Source organism: Phaseolus vulgaris, chromosome 9, assembly GCF_000499845.2.
Source record: "Phaseolus vulgaris cultivar G19833 chromosome 9, P. vulgaris v2.0, whole genome shotgun sequence".
Taxonomy (NCBI): domain Eukaryota; kingdom Viridiplantae; phylum Streptophyta; class Magnoliopsida; order Fabales; family Fabaceae; genus Phaseolus; species Phaseolus vulgaris.
This window is the reverse complement of record NC_023751.2, coordinates 5,764,957-5,782,542: the sequence shown is the minus strand read 5'-3', so window position 1 is coordinate 5,782,542 and position 17,586 is coordinate 5,764,957. Positions and strand designations below refer to the sequence as shown.

Here is a 17,586-nt window from a genome sequence, read left to right as displayed (position 1 = left end):
AAGAAGAAACACATTCGTAACACTTATTGCGAGAATGTAAAGAAACTTCTTCATTACTAATTACAGATTGCTGTAAAATTTTCCTTTTATTTTGGAACAAATAATCATTTTATAGGCAATTATCATACTAATTTCCCAAATTGGAGTAAATCTTCACATGCACAGAATTTAACGGGATTTTTTTTGTAGATAATCGATAGAACAAATTTCCTTTTTTCCCAAACAAAAATATGATAACTGATAAACCTATCACAAATTGTCAAATGATAAAATGTGAAAAAACATTTGGCAGAGATGCAGTGTCCTACCAGTTTTTTTTTTTAAGGTCCCTTAGTGGATTACAGATTATATTAAATTATTAGAATTAATATTTCAACAAGGTCCTATGGTCTAGTGGTCAGGACATTGGACTCTGAATCCAGTAACCCGAGTTCAAATCTCGGTAGGACCTTTTTATCTCCTTCTTTCTTATTTTCAAAATGAACACAACCATCACATTTGTTACCATAACTAAAACTATTTTCATCATTAATAATTATCAATACTATATTCGTTATCATAGAAATTATCAATACTTTCACTTTATTTTTATCACTTACCACTATCAATACTTCCACTTTATTTTTATCACTCTCACCACTATCAATTCTTATTTGTTATCATACAAAATATCAATACTTTCACCTTATTTTTTATTACTCTCACTACTACTAATACTTCTTCGTTATTATAGAAAATATCATATTTCCACTTTATTTTTATCACTCACCACTGTCAACACTTTACTATCATTATTATTAATATTATTATCATTTTCATTATTACTCTCTCATTTTTATTATCATTCTACCTTGCTATAATTCTTGTCATTACCACCGATTTATCAATGTATTCTCTGTCACATCACCAAATACCAAAAATTAAAGTCTATCATAATATTTGTATTCCATCTTATCATATACCCTAACCACCAAACAAACCCCTAAGAATACACATGACATCCAAACAAGACTTGATAATTTATGAAATTATAATTTCCAAAAATAAGCATATTCTACCATAGACTCTCCTAATTCCAAAGCCAAAAAAAAAACTCAAGTATAACCTGTTTTCTTTTTCATTCTTTGAAATTTGATGGTGTCTCCTTTTTTTTCCAGAATAAAAACAAATATGATCTGAATGAAGATATCCTAAGACATTAAAATTTACATTCCATGAGGGGAGACGAGAGAAAGGGTAAAAAAATCAATTACAGGTGAAAAAATGGGGCTTGTTTTAGAACAAGCCAAGTCAAAGAAGTATCCATATCTACCACAACACTTGGCCTTCTTGCTCTCTGTATCTCTATCTCTCCACTCCATCACTTCGTATCCAAAATCACTGAAAAGAAAAAAAATGACCCCCTTTGAGAGGTTTCATCATGAGATCAAGGAATTTGGAGCTTCTTTGTCTACTCACATGTACAATCAACACTTTACAGTTTCAAATACCAAAAGAAGAAGAAAAGGACAGTCTCATTACCAAAACAATTAAATTTACGACTCAACTCTCTATTCCAGCTCCAACCTCTCTACATCATGAATGCCTGATGGCTCTGGGAATATCTCCTTCGAGTGTCGTCTCCGTGACAACGAAATCTCACCGCCGCCATTGTGGAAACTACCCTGTGACTGCGACCCAGTAGTTCCTGACAGTTTTAAACTACCACCTCTATCTAGTTTTATACCAGAGGCTGCTGGAGTTGTTGTTGTTACATCAGAAGAACTCTGACGCCAACTCCCAAACAAAGTAGCAGCATTCCAAGAACCTCTAGAAGAGGTTGCTCTTAGCCGCGCAGAACTGGAGTTTTCTTCCCTCACCACCTTCAAAGGGTTTTCCAAAGCCTTCAGAATATATCTCATTGGGGGTCTCCTTGAAGGTTTGGGATTTAAACAAGACCTGGCAACAATGGCTATAGCCCATACTTCCTCTAGGAAATCATCGTCAACAACCATCGATGGATCCACAATCTTCGTCACAAGCTCCTTCTCATACATATTAATACAAGGTAGAATCAGATCAAACCATTCCTTTACTTCCGCATCGCTGGCTGCACTCATTCCCACCCTACCAGTCACCAGTTCAAGTAAAACTTTTCCAAAGCAATAAACGTCATACGCACAAATTGTTGTTGAAAAACCTGTTTGACAGTAAATGAAAGCCGTGTCAAAATAATAGATTTCTCTGTACTCATGCAAATCTAGAGCAAAAAATGAGGAGAACACACTTAACCATAAGCACATACAATAAACCACAACATCAATCTAATAATATCAATGATTCACGAAATTACTCAAATTTATACACTTGCACTTGTGAAAGACAACACAAACCACTCGGAGTTCTACTTTGTTTTTCGTATGAAGAAGCAGCAGAACTTCTCAAAACAACAGGAATTGGTTTGATACGTACAATCACCCCACATATATATTGAACACTGAACTACTTCAGAATGAATAGAATCTCATAATTCTAGATAATTTAGAACGGCTTCCAGCTGCCTTACTGAAAATGAATTTTGCTAGTTTGCTAGCACAAAACTATCAGGGAAAAGTGGTAAGGCCAAAACATTTTCCCTTTCGACTCTAGATGCTTAAAAGGATTTCTGAGACTGACACTAAAACCCCATATTTCTACTGAGACTTGCTGTCCACACCTTGGTGATAGGCTGATAGTCCATAAAAAAAACAAAGTAAAAAGATAAACTAATTGACAACAATTTCTGCTGCAAAAAAATGTGTGCTCCTGAAATCGCTCACACCATTCAACATGCGAAGCATGTACTAGGATTAGTCTATTGTTTTCAAAACAACTTATATTCAGAATCAATGCTGGAGAGCTTCGGGTAGGTGACAACATTTTCTTAGCATGCAGGGAATATTTGTAATAATAGGCATAATGAATGAAAAAACATGCAATCAAGGACAAAACCGATCACGAATCTAAACCAAAACCTAAAATTGAGTTTCTACTTACCAGATGGGCCTTGGTCAGAGGACCTGCACATTTAAAAAAAAAGAAATTAGAAAAATGTATAACAAATAATATGCATTTGTAATTTGAAATAAGGAATACAAAACTTGTTCAAAAATCATAATGCAACCAAACTATGAATTAATGACATAGTGGAAGAATCTGAGAGAGAACGAACAGGGTAAAGGACTTTTTAGTTGCAGAGACCAAAAATGTCAATTTTAAGTTTGGAACGGTCATTAATGAAAACCAAATGAGTGAAAACATTCATTATTTAAAAACACCCACATTAAAAATGACAATATGACAGGTCTGAAATAGATAAATAATCCAAAAGAAAAAGTTTCAACGTGTAAGCATTTTCTAACAAACAGCCAAAAGGATTAAGTCAAAAAGAAGCACAATATTGTCTATGCGTAATTCATTGACCTGACAGACATTTCTCATGAGATTCATTGAATACGTTGTTGGTAGTACTTACTGAGGCAACCGCAGAAACCTGGTGATCTTACTTTGATGAATTTCACCTTCTTGAGCACAGGCTTCACTTAGACTACCCAACCGAACTTCGTATTTGTCGTCAAGAAGTATACTGCTTGCTTGAATATCCCTACAATAATTAGAAGATAGACATGTCAGTTCTAGGATACCATTTAGGTTTTAGATTGAACTTTTGATATGAAAACTTGTGACTAACTCGTCCCATGCAGGGTTGAGATGCCCGAATCAATTAGAGGGAATGCACCCACAAGTGGGACTTTCTCACAACATTTATTTCACAGCTTCATTAGATGGAAAATGCACAGTAACACTTAATAATGACAAAGTCCAGACTAAAGGGAAATTTATATTCAGTCGCCCAAAAGATATAAAAACAAATGCCAAAACTTATGACAGTAACCTCAAATTTAATAACCAAAACGGTATGGAAAAAAGGTGATTTTGGCCGAATTGTTTCATAAGAGTATGGATCCATATAAATTATAAAGGGGGATCAGTTCAGAAGGTTGAACCCTTAGCAAAGATGCATCCAGGGATGAAGTGGGAATGAGCAGTTGAGAGTTCATAGTTCAGGAAATTAGGCACTGCATCAGGCTCCACGATACAACGGATCGTTAAAGTAATCAATAGGGAAATAAAAATAAAATTCAAGCAAGAAGGAAATCTGAAAATACCTGTGAACAATGGGTGGCATACATTCATGATGTAGATACGACAGGGCCTCTGCGGCTCCAGTAGCAATTTTTAACCTGGTTATCCAGTCCAGTGATTGCAAAGTACCATCTTCAGATGTAGTCTTTTTGTAGTACAAGCAATTAGACAAGTCCCCATTTGGCATATTTTTATAAACCAGAAACTTCTCATTCTCATTTTCTAAACAATGACCTAAGAATGGAACAAATCTCTGATGAGAAACCTTATTGAAGAAGTCCAACTCCGAGAGGTAAGCCTCTTTTCTAGCTGAACGCATGTCGATTCTTTTGATGATGACAGGAATCCCACTCTCCAAAACACCATTGAAGAAGTCCCCAGTGTGGCCATGTTTGATAAGATTTACATCATTGAAATCTCCAGTTGCCTGGAGCAACTGATGATATGTAAATGAGTCACCTACATTTGGAAATTGGATTGGTACACCAGGGTTTGGAGGACTGCTGCCAACAGGAGCAGGACCGACACCGTTTCCTCTCTGATTTGAATTACCCCTCTTACGAGCACACAGAAGCAACAGAACCACTAGCAACACCAAAAGTGCAATTAAACCCAATCCACCCAAGACTGCTGCCAGTATAATCTTAGTTTTATTGCTCTTTCCAGAGCTTTCGGAGGCAGGAGGTTTTGTTGTATTCGGGTGTCCAAAATTATCAAAATTTAGCCCCCTCTCTGCATAAAATGATGTACATTCCACCGTTGACCTCTGATTTGTGGAGTTCTGGAGACAGTTGCTATCTAGAGACGCATTATGCATGAAATCCAGAACCTTGCCCTCAAAATAATTGTTTGAAAGATCAACAAACTCAAACCTTCTTAGAGCAGTAGTGAGGCCTCCATAAAACTTATTGTGCGAAATATTGAGCACCGCAACAGTAGCATTAGCAGCCAAACTCGAATTAGGAAGCAGACCGCTGAAATTATTTGCAGACACATCAAGGAAGCTCAATCTTGGCAGAGATAACAACTCAACAGGCAATGAACCACTAAAATTATTCTGCCTCAGTACTAGGAACTGCAACTGCAATGAACCAGTAAACAAACTCCCCGGCAGAACTCCGGTGAGCATGCTGTTTGAGAGTATCATCTGCTGCAAGTTCCTCAGCCCAACCAAATCCAGAGGCAGTCCGCCACTGGCAAAAGAATTCTGACTAAGATCAAGGACAATTAAGCTGGTTAGACCCCCCAATTGAGCAGGCAAAGATGCAAGTCCATTGTTGGAAAGATTCAAGTACTGTAACCTGGAAAGAGACCCTATGCCAGGGGGAATCGGCCCAAACAAAAAATTGGCAGACATGTCAAGGGAGGAAAGATTCCCAAGAAAGGCAAAAGACGTTGGTATGGAGCCAGTAAGAGAATTCCTGGAAAGATCAAGAACCGAAAGGACAGAGAGTTGACCCAAAGACTCGGGAACATTCCCATTGAGGTTGTTGTCAGAGAGATAGAGACTAGTGAGGTTGGTCAAATTGCCAAGAGTGAAGGGAATAGCATTAACAATGGAGCAAGAACGAAGATCAAGCACTCTGAGAGAAGGAAGGGAGAGACCAAACCAATCAGGAATAGGGCCAGGAAGGAGGAAATTGGAGGCATTGAAGGACTGCAAGAGAGTGAAATTGGCCAAAGCATCCGCTGAAAATTGCGGGTTCCTCCTACCAATTCGGGTTCTTTTAAACCCAGAGATATTGATCCCAACGACTCGACCATTCTGGCATGTGATGCCAACCCAGAGTAAACAAGGGTCTGGTTTTCTTGGCCATTCCTTGCTCCTCAACCCCAGAGAAGCCCTCAGTTCAAGTAACGATTCTCGCTCCTCAGAGGAACTCAGTGGCTCAATCTGCTCCAATGTCACCTGACTCACCACCAGCAACAACAACAACCCAAACCACACTATCCCCATCTCTTACCAACGCTGACCCAAAGATCCATCCATTTCCATCAAATGTCTGCACACACACCCAACACATTTACATTTCCCTTTCTCTGAAAAGTCTTCAAATTTCTAATATATCACATACCCCCAAATAAAAATAATAAATAAATAAAAAAAGAGGACAAAAACAAAAACAAAAACAAAATACCCAACGAGTCTTACCGGAATCACAGGGCCTGTTCTATTTCGGCTCTCCGCAGTTTCGACGCCTACCAAATCTGTATCGCTTTCTGTGCTTCTTCCTTTCTTCCGTATCTGAGGTTATATTGTTCTACCTACTCTCTCTCTCTCTCTATCTATCTATCTATCACTCTGTCTGAATCCTCCTTCCGTTGACGGAAGACAGAGGGAAAAGGAAATTTTTAAATTTGGAAAAAAAAAAGAGAAAGATATTATAACTATGACGATGGGGGCCTGAAATAAAAAAAATTAAAAAAAAAATTGGAGAGAGAATAGTTTAGCCACACGGACACAAGTGTAGTAGGTAGCTCTCTGCGGTTGTGGTTGCGGCTGCGGCTGCTTTCTTCTTTCTCTGTGAGGTTTGAGAAAGAGAAAGAGAGAGAAGGAGAGAGAGAATTGCAGTGAGTGAGGAATGCAAGCCGACACTGAATCCGGCACCGGATATCCCGCCAAGAGTAGTATTTATTCTAATCCCTTCCCTTAATCTGCAAGCTTCTCTTCTCTCTTCTCTTCCCTTTTCTTCTCTTTTCCACCTTTGTCTCTCTGTTATATGTTAATGTTATTGTACCCTCTGTTTCAGGACACCAGTTTCTTCTAACCTCCCTCTCTCTCTCTCCCTCTCTCTCCCTCTCCCCCCCCCTCTCTCTCTCTCTCTCCACCTTTTGGTATATAAATTTAAGCCAATTTCAATTTATATATATTCAACGCTCCATCACTAATTTTACCAGGTCTAATTTACTGTTATTGATCATCAAAATCTGTTTCACTCCTTATTTTGCAGTGTTATTACAATAGTCTTTTGGGAAATTAATTGTGTGTGCCTCTTTAAGTGCATTTCACTAATTCACATTTTACTCACCCAAGGGAAGCTATAAAAAGGTGTGCTTAGTGAAGCTCTTACTGAAAACAAATGTAACTCACTCATAATTTTACCTCTCTCAGTACATGTTAATTACTCTTAACGAGAAATAAAAGAGTTTTGAACAAGATTAATGTTTTATTTTACTAATAGTGGAATGTGAACAATAACTCGGTGTCTTGTATGAAGGTTGGTTTTGAGTGAGAAATAAAAATATTACAGATAAAAAAAAATTACATGCTTTAAATTTCTCTTTACTAATAGTGGAATGTGAATGATAAAAATGTTTATATATTAATGATTTGATATGTAATTTATTTTTAAAATTGTATAATTAATTTAGGTAAACTCTCTGAGAATTTCTTAAACTGAATACAAGCTGACAAATATGAAGTTTAAGGTTAATTTTATTATTCTTTTATTCTTGTCTCTCCTAAATTTGACTGTTGACCCATCTTAAACAAGAAGCATTTGATGCCATTTAATCATTGTGGAAAGAAAAGGATTAAAGTAATTAAGAAAAGTAGGTTTTGTACTTTAATCAGGGTTCAAACTTAAGCTGATTTCATATTTTTTTTCTCAAAAGTTATGGAGTCAACGTAATTAACTTTTGTGTCAAAAGAATCCTACTTAGTTGAGCTACTAATTGTCCTTGAATCCAACTTATATAAGCATGTGTAGTGGTGAAAAAAAAGTTAATTTAACTAATAGCAAATCCACTATTAATACCAAACATAGTACTCTTCCACGGTAACAGTTATTTCAAATTCAGAATTGGGTGTTATTTTTACCTGAAAACAGAGTTTTGTCGTTGATTTGTTATGTCCAACTACGCATTTTTATCCCTAAAGAATACGTTAAACCTTAAAAAAAGAAAATCGCCAATTAATGTACTTTTTTATTACCCATATATTATATCATTTAAATGGGTACTAATTACTAATATGAATGTTAACAAAACATGTTTAAGAAATTTAAATGTCTCTAAAAAAAATAAGATATTTTTATTTTATATTTAAATTATGTCTGCCTCACTTTCTCCTTCTTTTTTTTTTACTTAAAACTCACTTTAAAATTAAAGTTTAAAACGAGAGTTTTAAAAATAAAGACAACTTTTTTTTGACAATTTTTATTTAATCCATCTTCAGAGCTCTTTTGATAGAAAAAAAAATGTTAAACGTGTTTAAAACTAAAATATTATGTAAACTTAATTTTTTAAGCATGAGTTTATTTAAATGAATCAAAATAAAATAAAAAAGTGTCCATTTAAAATTTAAAATATAAAAAATTATTTCAAATAATAACAAAATAACAGTTAGGTTCCGATAATTTGGTGTAAAATTAAGTGCTTTAAATAAAAAAAATATAAATGATTAAGTTTTCTAGTTTAATTAATAAAATATTCATATTTTTCTCATCTAACTTGTATTCTTACACCAAATTTCTATATCCATATCATCATTTTAGAAGTAATTTAAAAATATCTGATTATATACCATATCAATTAAATAAATTAAAGTATTAATTACAAAAGAGAAAATAATTAAAAAAGTTATATTATTTAATATTAATACCTTCATAAGAAAATAAGAATATTTCAAACAGAATTCAATCATTTTAATATGTATTAGAACAATTCCATAAATGATTAAAAACATTTTAATAAAAACAATATTACAAAAATTAAAAACTTAAAAACTTTACTACAAAATTAAGGTTAAAAATATATATTAAATTTTATCATAAAGGTTACAGATGTTACTAAAATATCGCAATATATTAAAATATATTTTCCTTTTAAAAAAATGTATACATTTTTTTTTTTGAAATAAACGTTGTTTCTGAAATTTAAAATAACAATCATATTTCTGGAACTTCAACGTCTCCATATCCAATAGCACATATTTTTATATTAAATACAATGATAATATAAAATATAAGATCAAACTAATTTAAAAAGTTATATATATATATATATCATTATATAATATAATTCACATTCATATATTTATGGATATATTTATATTTATATATTTATGCACATACAACATCTTAATTAAATCACATAGTTACAATCAAAGATATATCATTTGAACACAACGATCTTACTTGAGCGACATATTTTCATATAAACAAAATATTTCACTCAAATTGCTTACACATTGCTTCAGCGTCAATTTATATTGCTTGAATGATATATCCTTTAAAAAAGAGATACTTAATATGGTTTTTTCTTCTTTGAGAGTTCAAACTAGTATTTGTGTCACAATTCTCAATGAAAATAATTAATATTAACTCTTTCAGTCAAAAACTACACAATTATTTGGGTAACATAACTTATTTCTTTAAACTTCCAAAATTTTTAATACACTGAGTGACGAGACTTCGGAAGAAAATATAATTATTTAATTATCATTATTCCTCAAATCTCAAATCATAACTTAGTGATGAACATTATCACATGATATATAATTATAATTTATTATCACATTATCATCTACGTTCATAAAAATTAATTATAAAAGAAAAAAAATCATTGTTGTTATTAATTAAAATATTATAATTTATATTTTTAATTATAATAATTCTATTTTAAAAATAATGATTAAGTAGTTAATTATTTTGAAGATATACTTAATAGTTTTTTATATGATAAATTTTGAATATTTTTTAATTTGGGCTTGGGTTAACTGTATTACCTGGTTAAGGAAGTTTACATACATTATAACCTTTTTATTTTCTTTCCATAGTCAATTAATCTAGACTCTATCATAATTTAATTCATTTTTTTTTACTTCTAATTTACATAACAAATAATAAATATATACAAATTTCAGTTAATTTCAGTTAATTTCAAATCAATTTAATAAGTTAGATCAATAGTTCTAATTAATGTTAAATAAGTTTAATATACATATTAATTACTTTATACTTTATTTTCAATTATGATATATTTAAATATTATTTACACTTCATCGTTATTTAAAAATCATAATTTTAAATGTTACCATAATTTATTTCAATTTTAAATTGCCTTTTTAAATTACATCAATAAAACTCACTATAATAAACTAATCTAAATTAAAGAAAAAAACTATTTGAAATTTATCATCTAATAAAAAATAATTAATACAAAAAATTTATGTTTAGAAATAAATGCATTATAAGTCGTTATTGACATTTAAAAATACATAAAATCATCACTTAAATAAGGACTTTAATGTAAAAGAAATAAAGATATCACTTTAGTGTTGACTTTTTCAATAAAATGCATAATTTTAAAAAATTTAGGCAAATCGAAAAATTCATGATAAGATTATACTTTTTTAGGTGAAAAAACCGAAATATGGAAGCACAGTAAATTCGAAGATATAAGTAATCAATTTTATAAAACGTTAATTATGCATATACTTGTATTGCAATTACAAAACTACAAACATCTATATCTATAATAAGAAGGAGATATGAATTCTAACTCAACTTTGTAATTCTATATATTTTATTTGTTTTGTATGCATTAGAAAATAAATTTGAGATAATTTAAAGTTGAGAGTGTGGAGAAAGTGGAATTGTTTAGATTAAGGTAAATAGAGTAAAAAATGTAGAAAAAGTTTATAAAAATTTGTGAGTGGTGTGATAGGTGTGGTTAAAATTATATTTGTTTAATTGATAGAAATGTAAATTTACCAATTTATCCTTATATTTAAAATTTGTTAAATATTAGTTTGATTGATTTATTTATAAATTATAACTATTTTTAATTAAAAAAAGTATTTCCATTTAAATATTATTTTCGATAATGTATTAGAAATAATTTTAGAAAAAAATAAAAAATGATATAAAATTTGAAAAAAAATATTTAAATATTTATAATTATAAATATTTGGTAAAAAAAACTATTTTTATATTAAATAACATTATTATTTTTATCTTTATTTTTTATAATTGAAATAATTATTATATAAATTTATTTATTTTTATTAAAAAATATATTTATTATTTATATTTATAATTTACTATCTATATAATGATTAATTATGTTATTTTATAATAATTATTTTTTTATAATATTAATTATTTTTTATATTTGAATTGTAATTTTATTTTAATAAAAATAATAATAATTTAAGTTTAAAATAAAGATTAATTAAGTAAATTATAAATAATGAATTATATAAATATATATATATATATAACTTTCTTCGCAATTCTTTTCTACATTGCGAATAAAGTTTGAAATGTATAACTATTTTTTTTCGTGTTTTTATTATTTATAGTCTCGTTTTCGTGTTTCACCTCTACACAATAAACATTTACCTTTCCTTGATCACACTACAAGAAAATCATGAAATAGAAACTAACTTTCAGATACCAAAATAATTAGTTGCAATAGTAGCTAAATTAGAGACTATTTTAGAAACTAAAAAAAAAAAGGTTTCTAAATTAGTTTCTATTATTGTTAAATAATTTCTAAATTAGTATCTAATTAGCAACCAAGGTTTTAAAGACCAAATTTAGAAACTAAATAATTGGTAGTTAAAACATTGGTTGCTAATTAGATACCAATTTAGAAACTATTTAGCTTTAGTCTAAAACGACAAATTTACCTCATAGTCTTCGTTTTACACTCATTTAACTATCCTAATTCCTAGCACGTCAATTACGCTTTTGTATTTTCTTTGTCTTCTTGTGCTTCGTCTTCCTTTTTTGCCTTCGTGTTCTCTTTGCTTCTTCTTCATCTTTGAGTTTTTTTATTGTCATTGTAAGTTTCTTTCATTCACTCACCATTGCTTATTTGTTTCTCTTATTCATTTTTGTACTCCATTATTGGTGAAGGTTTTCATTGCCTATTGTTTCATTGTTTTCCACCACTGTTGTTTTCATTGTTGGTTTTCTTGTACCTCCATTGGTTCTTCGTAGCTCTTAGTCGTCGTCGCCGCTGCTCTTCACTGTTGCCTTCACGTACAAGCTCTTCACCAAGTTTGAAAAGGAATCACGAGGTTCCCATTGACGATCCTATAGCTTCTTAGCTACAACTGCTAAAGAAATTGGTCAAAACCCTATGGACATATAGATGTCATATTTGAAGGAGGGTCTAAAACGGCGACTATGGTAAAATTCGTCGTTTTAGACTGCATGTAACATGACGGTCAAATAGTTGTCTTCTTTGCTTGAAAAGAATAGAATACGCGTTGAAACACAACAGTCAGAAAACCGCTGTTTTAATGCTTAAATGATTGCCGTTTTTCATCTTTTTTTTTACCTGTGTGAGGTTTGCACCTATTTATATACTATGAAATGTCATACTATTTAATCGATATGGGATATTCAACACACTCCCTCACGCCGAAACTATCAACATGTTACATGCGTGAGATTATACATTTTATGAGTGGTTTGATAGCAGGTGACTTGATAAGTCCAACAAACTTTCGCTATGATAGACTCTAAATGATTTTGATATCATATTAAGGGGTGAACTTTAAGTCTAACTCAACGTTATAAAATCGCAGCTTATATAAGGTGAGGTTTACACTCACTTATATACTTTAATTTTTATTTATTTATATCGACTATAATAAATTAATCTTAATTAAAAAAAATATCATCCGATAAAGAATAATTAAATACAAAAACATTATTTTTAGTAATATACGTAATATAATTAAAAATATAAATAATTTTTTTAATTAAAACATAAATAAAGTTTATTTATTATATTTATAATAATGTTACCCCATTATAAATAATAAAAATATAAAAAAATAGAGAAGTCGATATTGACATTTAAAAATATATAAAATCATCACTTAATGTAAAAGAAATAAAGTTATCAATTTAGTGTTGACTTATTCATTAAAATGCATAATTTTTTAAATTTTAGGCAAATCAGAAAATTCATGATAAGATTATACTATTTTAGGTGAAAAAAACCAAAATATGGAGGCAAAATAAAATTGAAGATATAAAGTAATCAATTCTATAAAACGTTAATTTTGCATATACGAGTCTTGCAATTACAAAAACTTGCCACACCTGATAATACTGTGTGGTTAAATAACATTGTACTTTTAATTGTTATGGTATTATAATTAAAGTATGAAGGTTGTAAGAAGAAATAAGCTAAAATTGCCCTATCTCAAAAGTTTAAGTAATAAAGCATAAATAAAATAAATTATATTAAGCATGAAATCTTGAAAATCAAGAGTTATTTAACCTCGCTAAAATGCATATATAACCCGTAGCAAGAAAAAGAAAATTGGAAAGTTCACACATGAGAAGCCAATAAATTTAGGTGTTAGAATTTTGGATTATGTTCCTCAGCTTTTGTATAACTTTCAAGCTTATTCTTCATTTGTCCCGTTCTCATGTATATGCTCTTTTGGTTAAAAAAAATATAGAAATATGAGATTGTGTAGTCATTTAATAAAAAAAATGTTTAGCCTTCAACTTAAAAAAAAAACACGTTTATTCCGTAATTATTAGAATGGAATTTTTGTTATTACAAAAACAGGTTGTTCTGTAATTATTAGAATGATTTTTTTTATTATAAAAACAGGTAACTAACAGAAAAACAATCTTGAAAAAAATTTGTGGACACTAATAGTGTATACATAACATAAATTTTTATTTTTAAAAAAAAATATATTTATTTATTTTAAACTAGAATAATTAATTGAATTATTAAAATTATTAAGAATTTGACAAATTTTATAAATTTTTGTTGATTTTTTTTAAATTGTCATAACTTTTAATATAAATTTCAGATTGAGATTGAGATACAAATATAAATATTGTAACAAATAAAAGTTGTTTAAAATGAAGTAAAAAATGTGACGACCAATTTTAAAAGGGATTGAGATATCAAAATATTGAAAAATCAATCATTTACTAATATTTTTTTAAGACATTTTTTTTTATATTTTAGACTTTTAAGAATTAGGGGTTTAATACCATTTTTTTAATTAACTTTTAATTAAAAAATAACTAAATCTTTCTTAATTTTATAAAATTCATCAAATTAATAATTCAATTAATTATTTTATTTTTTAAAAGACAATAAATAAACATTTTTTTCCAAAAACAAATTCAACAAAGTTAAAGTTATACTTTACATGATCACATAAATTTCATACAATTAAAATCGTATAAGGTATGGCGACTTCTTCAAAAGTTTTCTCACATAAAAATAATGTTCTGCACCATATAAAATTTCATACAACTAAATTCATATAAGCATATTACGACTTATTCACAATTTTTTTTCACACAAATGTCTTGTTATATGCACCACATAAATTTTATACAACTAAAATTATGTAAAATATGACGACTTCTTTATAATTTTTCTCTACAAAAATTGTGTTATGCTTGCACAATTTCTTCACAATTCTTTTTAAATTGTCTTTATATAGGGTACTTAACTCTTTTCGTAATAAAACATTTGTTTACTCGTTTTTATAATTTTGGGACAAAAATTGTCGTATTTCCGTGCTTTTGCCTCAACTGTTTCAGATATTTCTCCCAAAGTTATAACTCGTTTTATTGTGTTTAATAATTTTATACTTTTTGAAATCTAATTAGAATATCCCCTTGCCATAAAATTTGAAATACCATGTGGAAATTAATATCAGTTATTCATAGAAATATTCCAATTCGAACTTTAATAAAGGCTGGTAGATTAAAAATAAAAATGACTACATTATTAGAAGTAAATATGTGAAAAGGATTTTTAAATTTTTTAATAGCACAGTGGTCCGCATTAATATTTTAGGGCTGGAATATAATCCAGTTGTTTATAATACTAGTATAGTATCATACATAGGGATTGATGCTATACTTGTTACTATTAACAAATAATTAATCAGATCTTCCTGTTTTCGTCTTCCCCCACCTTTTACTCCAATTAGGGTTACAAAACAATTGTCCTTATCCTAAGTGGTGATTAGTGCAATAATCCTTTCCTTAAACCTTAATTACCCTAGTATTTTCCCACCATCATTGTTATCCTACACTAGTAATCCACAAGGAAAAATACAAGGAAATTAAATGATCTCATAATGAGGAGAACGTGTGGATGAACTTGATGATGTAGAAACGCGTATAAGTAAATGATTGAGTAGTTGAATTCTTGCATTAGAAGTGTATGCATGGTTCATGGTTCATGGTTCATGATTTTAGCTGCTTTGTTAAAGACAATAGCTTATATAGGTGCACAGCTACATGTGCAGAGAAAAACCAATTTGAATCTTACAAAACTTGTTTTTCTCATGCACTTCATGAGACAAATTAAAAAATAAAGCTTACCTTTTATCATATTACTTATTTAAAGAAAAATACTTAGATTTATATTTACTTGTTTAGAGGAGTGAAGTAAAAGAGTAAGAAAGTGTAAAACAAATATTTTAATCCGGATTAAAAATAAGTTTATCCAAAAAAATATTTAATATAAATTATTACTAATAGTTTATATAACTATAAAATATACTATAATTATATTTATAATAAATATTTTGAATATAAATTATTGATAATTTATATATATAATTATATTTTTAAATATTGAAAAAAATTAGAAATAAAAAATATTGTAAATGATAAATTAAAATAAATAAGAGATTAAGATTTTTTTTTCTAAAAAATCATTTTGTAAAATAACACAGCCCGAAAAACACTCCCAGTTATTTTAGTTTATATGAAAACATTTGTTTAAGATAAAATATAATTTATGATTTGTAAAATAATATATTTATTTTCAAGGAATTGAAACAAGAAAACAAAACAAGTTTCCTCTGTCTTCCTTTCAAGTTATAGCCTAGTCTAAATTTGGTTTAGTAGTTTATTGTAAACCTGTGTATGGAATAAATGAAGTCAATTTTTAAAACAGTTTATTTAATTAAAACCATGCCACCTTTATGCAAATGCTCTCTCATGTATACGAAATTAATGACTTTGTGTGTTGAAGAAAGCTTGATAATTTGTTTAATTTATTTTCTGGTGCCAATAGTTATCTACACATTAAATTTTGGTCAAACAATTGGTGACTTCTAAAACACGAAACCATTCTTGATAGCATTATATTATATAAGACCATAAAAAAAAAAAATATATATGTCCAAAAAATACAGAGATAGATATATAAAAGTCAACAAAAAGGAAATGGGATAATGATTATTACAATGATGAAGCTGTGAACGTTGTGTATCGGAGTCAACGTCCATTAAAAAGTCAACTCCGTTATTGTGGTTGATTTGTGATGGTATCTTCCATGTCTGAAACTGAAATCGACAAAATTGCTATGGACGATAGTGCAGGTCCAAAAATGGTAAAGAAATTTTATTTTTTTTGTATTATGGGGAAAAGGTTTTCTTAGCCGCGTGACTCATTAAGTTTTTTCCCCTTTGCAGATAAATAGTAAAATATATTTATACTGAGTGAATAAAAGAGAACGTGTGGCTGAGTGGTAACTTTTGTCTCACGTATAGTTATGTTTTGTGTTACATAGTATATCATGGGACCTTGCTTCAGAACCTGTACATTTGCGCGCCAAAGTACACCATTCTTACAAACTTCAACTATTCTCATTTTTTTTGCTTTATATAGACTTACAACCTAAGATATTTACTACTTCATAAACGTAGATGAATCTAATCATGGGTTTTTCTTAGATCAATATATGAAAATTTTAAGTAATTTTTATTTTTACAATGTCGGATTTTTTTTATTAAGATTTTTTTTTAATATTCTCGATTTTTGAGTTTCTCTATTTCTTATCTTGCGATCTGATTCAGAGTATTTGTAAATACACTACAACATTCAAGTTAACATTGAATATGTATATATTACAGGTATTATAATAAAAGAATCATTAACTTTTATTTTTGGATTTCAACGATGAATATGTCCATATTAGAGGTATTATAGTCAAATAATTATTATCTTTTACCTTTGAAGTCATTCTCTATTTATAGTTTTCTTATGAGCTTTTTTCTGTCAGAAGGATTATTCCAGGTCCATGAAAGCTTAATATTTCCTTAATCTTACTTAAGGAGTGATTAGTTACTTAGATTATGATTAGTCTTTGTTATGAATTTTCTCTCATCATGTCGATTAGTGTTAATAATGATTTGAGCCAAATGGTCAATTTACCGTATATCAATACTTAAATATAAAAACAATTTGAAATCTCATATGATAACATCAATTATATTAGTTTATAAACTGATTTTGTAATATTAAATCAACTTTTTAAGAATAAATAATTATCATAAAATTATACTATATTTATAAAAAAAAATCATTATTTAAAATTGTGTTTAATAATTTATCAAATGATGTATTTTTTTAAAATAATTTATTATTAATTATATTAACTAAGAGTAATATCAAATTA

At 29.1% G+C, this 17,586-nt stretch overlaps 1 protein-coding gene and 1 non-coding gene across 7 annotated transcripts; one reads left to right on the top strand and one right to left on the bottom strand.

The window, feature by feature from the left end:
• Window positions 1–379: 379 nt before the first annotated feature.
• Window positions 380–451, top strand: TRNAQ-CUG (transfer RNA glutamine (anticodon CUG)). Its single transcript has one exon. It is a non-coding gene; the product is annotated as a tRNA-Gln (tRNA).
• A 643-nt stretch (window positions 452–1,094) lies between these two features.
• LOC137820239 (probable LRR receptor-like serine/threonine-protein kinase At2g16250) lies at window positions 1,095–7,135 on the bottom strand. Of its 6 annotated transcripts, none has more exons than XM_068624203.1 (6): window positions 6,317–7,135; window positions 4,188–6,167; window positions 3,494–3,622; window positions 3,016–3,038; window positions 1,522–2,179; window positions 1,095–1,403 (listed from the first exon to the last, which is right to left on the bottom strand). In XM_068624203.1, exons 2-5 carry the CDS (start codon window positions 6,119–6,121, stop codon window positions 1,551–1,553), a joined length of 2,715 nt encoding a protein of 904 aa, XP_068480304.1. In that variant the 5' UTR covers window positions 6,122–6,167; window positions 6,317–7,135; the 3' UTR covers window positions 1,095–1,403; window positions 1,522–1,550. The 6 variants fall into 6 exon arrangements, with proteins under 6 accessions (XP_068480304.1, XP_068480305.1, XP_068480299.1 ...); XM_068624204.1 differs by having other exon boundaries at window positions 1,095–1,380; window positions 6,317–7,003; XM_068624198.1 differs by having other exon boundaries at window positions 1,095–2,179; window positions 6,317–7,027.
• Window positions 7,136–17,586: the final 10,451 nt, after the last annotated feature.